Here is a 9,367-nt window from a genome sequence, read left to right on the forward strand (position 1 = left end):
TATTGATGAAATGAAATGTGTATTTTGATTGAAGGCATGGTAAGGTAAACCTATTTAACTCTGAATTACAGAATCGTCCCTTTTCAGACTACTCCAATTCCCCCAAGCAATCCAATGAAAGGTCTCATGTTCAACCAGCCACACTAAATGCAGAAGGGAAATGATGTTGGTCAGCTTATTCTGGCAGAGGTTTCCTTGACAGGATGAACCATTGCACATTTTCACTGTACCCTCAGCAGTTGCTGAAGCCATGGCATAGGATAACTCTTTGGAGGCCTTCAGTGGCAGTACCAGCAGGGCACAAGAATTTAAAGTTACAGAACCAAGACAACTGCTGAGGGTACTGCGAAGACAGGCTGTGCAATTGCTCATCCATCTGACCAAATAAGTTGATCGACATGCTTCCCCTTCTGAGTTTAGTGTACCAGATGGAAACTGAGACCTTCTCTCATTGCTAGTTATACCAGATTCTATCACTGAAGAAACCCTGCTGGTGTTTACAGCAGCTAGTCAAGGACTCGGCCCACACAAGTTCCATTATGATCCATCTTTTGAGGGGCCAGAAGCAATATGGAACATTGGACACACTCAGTCATGACTGAATGGCGCTTTCACATGAACAGAAGTGTAGCATCTGCCTGTTATTGGATTAGTGACTGCAGAGTCATAATTCCTGTGAATTCACTTGCTATAGGAACGATAAAGGAGATCCAGATCCGGTGTCAGTAACAAATTTATTGTCACTTGAGGGTAGAAAAGTTCACAGAACGCACATGGCCCACTTTGTTAAATAGAATGGTTTCAAGGTGAACACTTCTATAGCCCTGGTTGGTTGCCCCCCCCCCCCACATTTATCAGCTGCTAATGAAAAGCAGTAAACAGCCACTTTGGGCTAGCATTTCCAACTCCACATGAGTGAAGATTCTGATCACATTCCAGAGTTCAATAGTTTAACAAAAGTTCAAAGTCCAATATTTACAGTAATAACATTCAGAAGATTGAGGCCTACAATTCATCTTTTTCTCCTCCTGTTTCATCTTCGCCAGGGGGAGGAGCTGCACCACCATACAGCTTGCCCACAATAGGCTGTACCACATCTTCCAGTTCCTTCTTTTGCGCTTTGTAATCTTCAATCTCAGCATCTTGGTGACCCTCAAGCCATTCGATCTTCTCTTCCACAGCCTTCTCTATCGTGTCTTTGTCTTCAGATGACAACTTGCCTCCCAGTTTCTCCTTATCCCCGATCTGATTTTTCAGTGAATAGGCATAGCTTTCCAGCTCGTTCCTGGCATCAATCCGCTCCTTCATCTTTTTGTCCTCCTCTGCAAACTTCTCTGCATCGTTGACCATCCTCTCGATTTCTTCTGGAGTTAGACGGTTCTGATCGTTGGTGATGGTGATCTTATTTTTGTTGCCTGTGCCTTTGTCCTCAGCTGTCACACGCAGGATTCCATTCACATCTATTTCAAAGGTGACCTCAATCTGGGGGACGCCCCGAGGTGCTGGAGGAATGCCAGTCAGGTCAAAGGTTCCCAGGAGATGGTTGTCCTTTGTGAGAGGACGTTCTCCTACAAGAAGAGTCATGTTCAAATTACATTATCTGAGAATCCGAACATAAAACTGCTTCTTATTTAGCAACTAGCATCACACACACACACACTGGTCTACACAATGGCTAATCATAATTCCCAAACTCTAAAATCCTGAGAAGTAATCAAGTCTGCCTCAAAAAATCAGGTTCTAACACTGGACCCACCTACTGCTTTAAAAACCCATCCCTCGCAGCAGCCCAATACAAGGCAGTAGGAAAAGTTTCTGAGTGAAAAGAATGCAGGCTATTTACCTTCAAACACCTTGATTGTCACAGTTGGCTGGTTATCTGAAGCAGTGGAGAAGATCTGTGATTTCTTGGTAGGCACAACAGTGTTCCTTGGGATAAGCTTTGTCATGACTCCGCCAACTGTCTCAATGCCAAGAGTTAAGGGGCAGACATCAAGGAGCACCAGATCACCTATGGTAGAATACAAAGCAGTTAAGACATGAGTGTCCCTTGTCACGCAGTGCAACATCACATATGTGGTCTAAAGGCTATTCCATTTCAGTGCAGCAGCTATACAATATTCAGAGGTATTCAAAGGTGAGCTTGTAAGTATCGGACACAAAGCTGTCACCATATCTCAGATCTAATGAAAAAATTATTCAGCTTCCTCTGGTGCATGCTGTATACAAGATAGTAGCTGTAGCTCCCAACATATTATTGTGTGTCATTAAGGCTGCTCAACTTACCAGTATCTTGATCCCCAGAGAGCACGCCAGCTTGGACAGCAGCACCATAAGCTACTGCTTCATCTGGATTAATGCCTCGAGAGGGTTCCTTCCCATTGAAGAATTCCTTCACAAGCTGCTGTATCTTGGGGATTCGAGTAGAGCCACCAACAAGAACAATTTCATCTATGTCGGACTTCTTTAGGTCTGCATCCTCTAGTACTTTCTGGACAGGCTTCATAGTAGAGCGGAAGAGATCCTACAAATATTTAAAATCACTTAGTTAAGAAAAAGCACACCATTTTTACTACAATGAGCTGCAAAATGGATCCCTTCAAATCTGTTTTTGCTCAAAGATGAAATACAAAGGATCAATTAGATCCCAATTGTTGATTCATGTATATTTGATGACTGGCCTTTGACAGCTGTATTTCATTTGTGGAAGGGACTTCAAATAACACTCAGTTCAATCTTTTAGAACACAAAACTTTAAGTTGCATCATGTTGGTTCAGCCATTTTATTCTCAACCACAAAATTTTGTTTTGCATTTGTTATGAACTACTTTAAAATCAGAGGCAAGTATTACTCATGGCTGCCCTTCCACCTGTCCAATGCAACAACTTCATTTTAGAGGAGAAATAGAGCCCCATTTAGGGTACCTCAAGATACCTACCATGTTCAGTTCTTCAAACTTGGCCCTGGTCAATGTCTCTGAGAAGTCTTCACCTTCAAAGAAAGATTCAATCTCAATCCTGGACTGATGCTGAGAAGAGAGAGCACGCTTTGCTTTCTCCACTTCTCGGCGCAGCTTCTGAACAGCCCGGTTATCCTTCCGAACATCCTTCCCGGTTTTCTTTTTGTACAGCTTAATGAAGTGTTCCATCACACGCTGGTCAAAATCTTCACCGCCCAGGTGAGTGTCCCCATTGGTAGCCACAACCTCAAACACTCCGTTATCAATTGTCAGAAGAGAGACATCAAAGGTTCCGCCACCCAGGTCGAATACCAGGATGTTCTTCTCGCCCTCTCTCTTGTCCAGTCCATAAGCAATTGCAGCTGCAGTCCTGCAAAAATATGCAAGCATGTCAGGACTTTTATTATCAGCCTTTCCCCCAGAAACAGGTGCCCAAACACCTACAGAAGGCCAACTATTAAAAGCATACTTACGGCTCATTAATGATTCTCATGACATTCAGTCCAGCAATGGTACCAGCATCTTTAGTAGCCTGGCGCTGAGCGTCATTGAAGTATGCTGGCACAGTGACAACAGCATGAGTAACCTGATTTAAAAAAAAAGAGAGATGAATAAGTGCTACTGCTACAACATCATCTCCTGAGCCTCATTTCTGTACTTGGGAACCTCACTTGCAGCACCCAAAGTCCTGGTTTTTTCAAATGCTCTCCCAAGAACATTTCAAAAGGCTAGACCACACAGATTTGAGCAGCCAAGCTACTTCTGAAAGGCCCACAGATCAGTAGCTATTAAAATGCTTTTCTAGTAAAAGTTCACAAATTTAGTAGTGTTTAAGGGGATCCTGGAGCAGGCAAAGGCATCTGAACCACTCCTGTTTTAAGGGGAGGGGGGAAATATGCTGTTTTCCTCAAAAGCACATATTTCATCTTACCTTCTTTCCCAAATAAGCTTCAGCAGTTTCCTTCATTTTGGTCAAAACCATAGCTGAAATTTCTTCTGGAGCAAAGGTCTTCATTTGCCCTCCTCCAATATCAACCTGAATATGGGGCTTCGCCTTCTTTTCAAGAACCTGTTCAAATCAATAGACCACTTAGTTGCCATCCCATACTTATGGTATGTTTCCCCCTTAACTAGAATCTCAAACTCTAAACTACAATTAAAATTAATACATTGTGTTCATTATCCCAAGGAAACAACCAAATTAGAAGCATGTGAACACCGTACAGCAGGGGTAGTCAAACTGCAGCCCTCCAGATGTCCATGGACTACAATTCCCAGGAGCCCCCTGCCAGCGTTTGCTGGCAGGGGACTCCTGGGAATTGTAGTCCATGGACATCTGGAGGGCCGCAGTTTGACTACCCCTGCCGTACAGATTCTCCCAGTCTATCAAAATCATTGCATGTCAAAACCCTTCCTAAGAAATATAGAACTATGGCTGACTTTATAAAAAGCAATCATTTAAAAATCCTGGGCAAACTAGTCATCCAGTTTACAACTCAGTAAGTAATAAAGGCTCAGTAACCATATACTATGGCCTGTAAGGTGCTTGGCATCCCTTTTTCTAGCTTTACTGAGTCCCACATAGGGGTGTGTTTACATGTGCGAGAAGAGTCCTGGTTTGACTTAGTGATTCAAACTGTAAAAGGTCAGGATACTGCTTCCCAAGCAAGAGGCATTCTTAGTTCTTGGCAAATCACTATTTCCAGCAGAGAAGCAGTTTACCCCAAAACAAATTTCAAGTTAAAGCTTTAAAAGAAATCAGAATACAAAGATACACACCTTGAAAGGCAGATACTTGATATCCTGCTGTACAGAAGGATCATTCCAAGTTCGTCCAATCAGACGCTTGGCATCGAACACTGTGTTCTCAGGATTGGAGGTCAACTGATTCTTTGCTGCATCTCCTATAAGACGTTCTCCTTCAGTTGTAAAGGCCACGTAGGATGGAGTTATTCTGTTTCCCTGGTCATTGGCAATTATCTCTACACGCCCATTCTTGAAGACTCCAACACTGTTAAGGAGAATTGTGATCAAGGTCATTAAAATGTATACAGCAAAGCTGCCAAGGAATACTCCTTACTAGCATTAATAATGGTTTAAGGTACACCACTGCAACTATTTGAAACACATGCCTCTGTAATTCTCTCTACTGCTAGCACAGTCATCCATACGATGGTCACCTCTAGACTGGACTTCTGTAACTCGCTCTACGCAGGCCTGCCCTTAGCCTTGACCCGGAAACTACAGCTGGTCCAAAAGGCAGCGGCCAGGATCCTCACAGCAACACCGTGGAGTTCCCACATCCGGCCCATTCTCCACCAACTGCAGTGTTTGCCAGTTGAATTCCGGACCAGACTAAAGGTTCTGGTAATTCAAGGCCATTCATGGTCAGGGCCCAGTGTACCTGAGGGACTGCCTCCCTGCCTATGCCCCCAAAAGAGCTCTGCGCTCCACCGCCACCAACCGGCTAATGGTCCCTGGCCCTAAAGAAGTCTGCCTGGTCTCGACCAGGGCCAGAGCATTCTGGAGCTCCCGGAGGAGATCAGGGCCCTGACGGAGCTTAAACAGTTCCGCAGGGCCTGCAAAAAGGAGCTCTTCCACCAGGCATTTGGTTGAGACCAGGCACAACCAACAGCAAATGAAGGGCCCCCTGCTCCCCCCTTCCTCCCAGAACTCCACCAGAGCGCTCTGGACCTGTTGTGGTATTGCAATGTTGCATCGTTATACTATTTATTATATTGTTATACTGTTATAAATTACTGTATGTTTTTAACGAAGACTGTTTTATGTATTGTTGATTAGTTTAATGTAAACCGCCCTGAGCCTTCGGGGATGGCGGTATATAAATCTAAAAAATAAATAAATAAATAAATTTCTAAATGCAACACAGACTCAAGCAAGATTTATTTATTTATTATATTTATATACCTCCCTCCCTGGAGGCTCAGGGCGGTTTACATTGAACTTATGAACCATACATGAAACATGAAATATGGTGTCTCAAAATGTGCATCTTTTTTTCTCCTAAATTTCAGAAAGGGAGGGAGAGACTGGGATTTAATTGGACAGAAGAGAATCCTTACATACAAGATGCTGACACCCCTTGACTTTTGCAAATGTTTTATTCCATTAGATTTTACCCTATTTCACCTTGCATACTAGACTGAACTATTAGAGGCAAGCACCAGAAAAGAGCTAATCAACTCATTCTGCTCCCTCATTATACACACCAGGAGTAGGTTGTTCCCAGATCAATGCCGACCACAGTCCCCACATCTTCCTTTTTGTCATCTTCGTCTGAAAATACACTGCCAACAAGCAGCAGACAGACAAGTATGTACTTCATATTGTCTTTGTGGTTTTCTTAACAGCACGTGAAGAGTCTTTGTGTTTTTAATCAGTAGCTGAAAACCCTGTAAAAAAGAATGCCCAGCAATCAGTTGTAACACCAGGCAGAAAGAGAATGCATACCAGAATGGCTGTGTGAAGGCTGAGGCAGGCCAGCTTGCCACAGCTTAAATACTGCTGCCAATCCACCATATGTTGGCAGTCTTGGGAGAGTGCCTCCAATCTAGGCACAAATGATTTAGAGCGGCATGAACAAGAACAAGACTTGCTGGAGTCACACATCATCCAAAAGCAGACGGAAAGCAGACAGTCACCTATCAAAGCTCACTGGCTGGAATTCCAAGACACTCTCTCATGGAATGCTCTGTTCTCTAGAAACTACTGGTCAGCATAACCAAGGCCCAACCTTTCTAGCTTTTACCCACAACCCTTGATTGAAAAACCAGTTTAATAAAGACTGGAGAAGCAAAAATTTAACTTGACATACAACACATCCCGGCATCACAGAACCAGCCTACTGTGGATTCCTGTTCCTTCCTTTCCAGTTTTGGAAGAAGAAACCAGTTTTAACACCCAAAATTAACATGCTGTAATAAAGGCACAACCTGCCCAAAACTAGGGGAGAGCAAAGAACAATCAAAGATTAAACCATTAAACACCCAGAATGTGTTAAATTGTTGGAAGCCACACAGGATAAGGGGGTGTTTGAACAGGTGGGCCATAGACAACCACAACGAAGGGGGGGGGGGATACAGACACCAACTCCTGTATTGAACTCCTTTGCAAAATGGCTTTACATCAATGCTATAATCCACGTTCTTCTACCCAGTTCTGAAGAACACGGCACTAATGAAAGGCGTATAATAGTCATTCGAGGTACTCTCCATCATAGAAACGAACACTATCAGGACCAAAAAAAATAGGGGGGGGGTCTCTAAATTCCCATATAGCTTTAAACCCCTCCCTCATCGAAAGACTCCGTTCAGCACAAAAGACTGCTGCAGTTTAATTACTACAAAGCTTTAATTTATCGGGTTTCTTTTTTTTTGGGGGGGGGGAGACGGCGAACGAGAGACAGGAAGACAACGAGCGCGCAAGGCCACACATCCTGGAGGAGAGGGGGGAACGTGAACCCTCCTCAAATCTACCCCATCTTGAACTGGGGACAGGAAAGCTTTGGGGGGGGGGGAAAGCCCCACGTAGCCCCTCGTGTCGCTGACTTAAGCATGACTGTGCCCCCCCCCCGCTCAATCTCCCCGAGCCTTTTATTCCAAGGATCTCCGGTGCACAAAATAAGGGGGGGGCAAGAAGACACGCTGAGGGTATCGAGTGCACGGGGGAAGGGGGCCCTCGGATCCCTCCTGGGATGCTGCGATCCCAAAGGGCGCTCTACAAGATCTACCCGCGCAGAGCAGCGACGCTCCCCACCCCCCGAAAAAATATTGCGTCTAGTCTTACTTGGCTAGGCCCGCAATCCCCAATTCACAAAGCCGGCCGGCCCGCAGGATTCTTATTCCGCCTCTATCTTCTTTTCTCGTGCGACCCCAGTAAGCAGACCCAGGGGCCGACTGCTTTATATACTTTCCCTCAGCCTTGCGTGGACTCCTCTTATTGGTCACCTTTTCCTCGCTGGAGCCTCCTTATTGGTCGCTTCCCACCATGCTGTCCGATAGCTATTGGGCCACTGCAGCCGTGACGTACCCCACCACGAGACGCGACGTTACCCTCCTCTTTCCTCCCCCTGGAACTGCCTATCCGCCGAGAGACTCCTTGGGCCGCCTTGCCCGGTATCGCGAGCCAATCAGATGACGGAGCATGGGCCAAGCGGAGGAAGCCCATTGGCCGCAGCGACACGTCATATTTAAAAAATGAAGGCTAGGAAGGGCTGGGCCTTTCTGGAAGTTTCTATGGTTACTGGGCCCTTAGCAACCGCTGGGCGGGGACTGTCAGAGAAGAAGGGGGTTGCTACTTTAGGCCCATCAGGCAACCAAGGAGGGGGAGGGCTGCTCCCCTTATTACATGTTGCAAATACCCAGAGAAGCAACATTCGGGCATGATATTTTAAAGGAATCTTTAGGTATTTGGTTATTGTACATAAGTCATGCTGCTTTCATACCAGTCTCCCATTTAAACTGTTCGTTCCGGTTAACATCAGAACGTTCAGCAGCACCCAAAAAAAAACCAACACATACAGCACTGTTTCCACTGTTATAATTATCAGTAATATTAATAGATTCAAATGAGTAGCTGTGTTGATCTGAAATAGCACAATAAAATCAGAATCCAGTAGCACCTTTAAGACCAAAGATTTATTCAAGGTGTGAGTTTTCAAATGCAAGCATGCTTGCACTCGAAAACTCACACCTTGAATAAATCTTTGTCTTAAAAGTGCTACTGGATTCTGATTTTATAGTAATATTATTTATTTGTACGGATTATTTATATGTACGGATTGTTTCTTGTATAGTTCTATGTAAACCGCCCTGAGCCTTCGAGGAGGGCAGTGAATGAATGAATGAATGAATGAATGAATGAATGGCTATAGTAAATAGTAAATGCCTAACCATCACAGGCCTAAGTGAACTGAAATGGGGCGGATGGAACATATGTAAGTGTTTTAATGCATTTACTGGTGTTTAAATCATGATTAAAGTTGTTATCCTCTGAGCTAACAGGAAGGGCAGGAGGGAACAATAAAGATTTATTTATTTAACAAAACTTTTTGAAAATTAATGCCCCCTCATTGCTATCCATGAATTTCACCTGATTTTTCCTAGAGCGAAGTAATTTTATGTACAAAACCACACAGCCAGTGCGAATTGTTGTGTGAATTGTTTATTAATGTGAGTAGTGTTACATACAGCTTTAAAGGGAGGGGGGGCACATTCCAATGGTCATTTCCCTGATCAGAAAAAAACTAAAATATTTTTCTAACCATTGAAGCAATTGCCCCAATAAAGACTTTAATTTATAAACAGAAGAAGTAACTAAAACACTAGAAATTTAAACATGAGGATTGATTTGCATGGTGCAATATGCTAACCTAGATTGAATCTTGA

The 9,367-nt window shown here is 44.0% G+C and overlaps 1 protein-coding gene across 1 annotated transcript; it reads right to left on the reverse strand.

Annotated features, from left to right (window-relative positions):
• Positions 1 to 717: 717 nt before the first annotated feature.
• On the reverse strand, positions 718 to 7,929 carry HSPA5 (heat shock protein family A (Hsp70) member 5). The gene is made up of 9 exons (XM_077306721.1): positions 7,767 to 7,929; positions 6,191 to 6,373; positions 4,740 to 4,971; positions 3,892 to 4,029; positions 3,434 to 3,546; positions 2,940 to 3,330; positions 2,287 to 2,524; positions 1,844 to 2,011; positions 718 to 1,568 (listed from the first exon to the last, which is right to left on the reverse strand). The coding sequence occupies exons 2-9, from the start codon at positions 6,304 to 6,306 to the stop codon at positions 1,006 to 1,008; spliced, it is 1,959 nt and encodes a 652-aa protein (XP_077162836.1). The 5' UTR covers positions 6,307 to 6,373; positions 7,767 to 7,929; the 3' UTR covers positions 718 to 1,005.
• Positions 7,930 to 9,367: the final 1,438 nt, after the last annotated feature.

Source organism: Paroedura picta, chromosome 12 (genome assembly GCF_049243985.1).
Source record: "Paroedura picta isolate Pp20150507F chromosome 12, Ppicta_v3.0, whole genome shotgun sequence".
Taxonomy (NCBI): Eukaryota; Metazoa; Chordata; class Lepidosauria; order Squamata; family Gekkonidae; genus Paroedura; species Paroedura picta.

Bases quoted from the DNA above. Each gene is read 5' to 3' on its own strand.
- HSPA5 (XM_077306721.1), bottom strand. From the start codon at position 6,306: ATGAAGTACATACTTGTCTGTCTGCTGCTTGTTGGCAGTGTATTTTCA. The intron at 4,972-6,190 runs GTGTGTATAATG...TCTCCTTAACAG, and splicing joins CTGGGAACAACCTACTCCTG to TGTTGGAGTCTTCAAGAATG. The intron at 1,569-1,843 runs GTAAATAGCCTG...CTCTTCTTGTAG, and splicing joins GACAATCAAGGTGTTTGAAG to GAGAACGTCCTCTCACAAAG.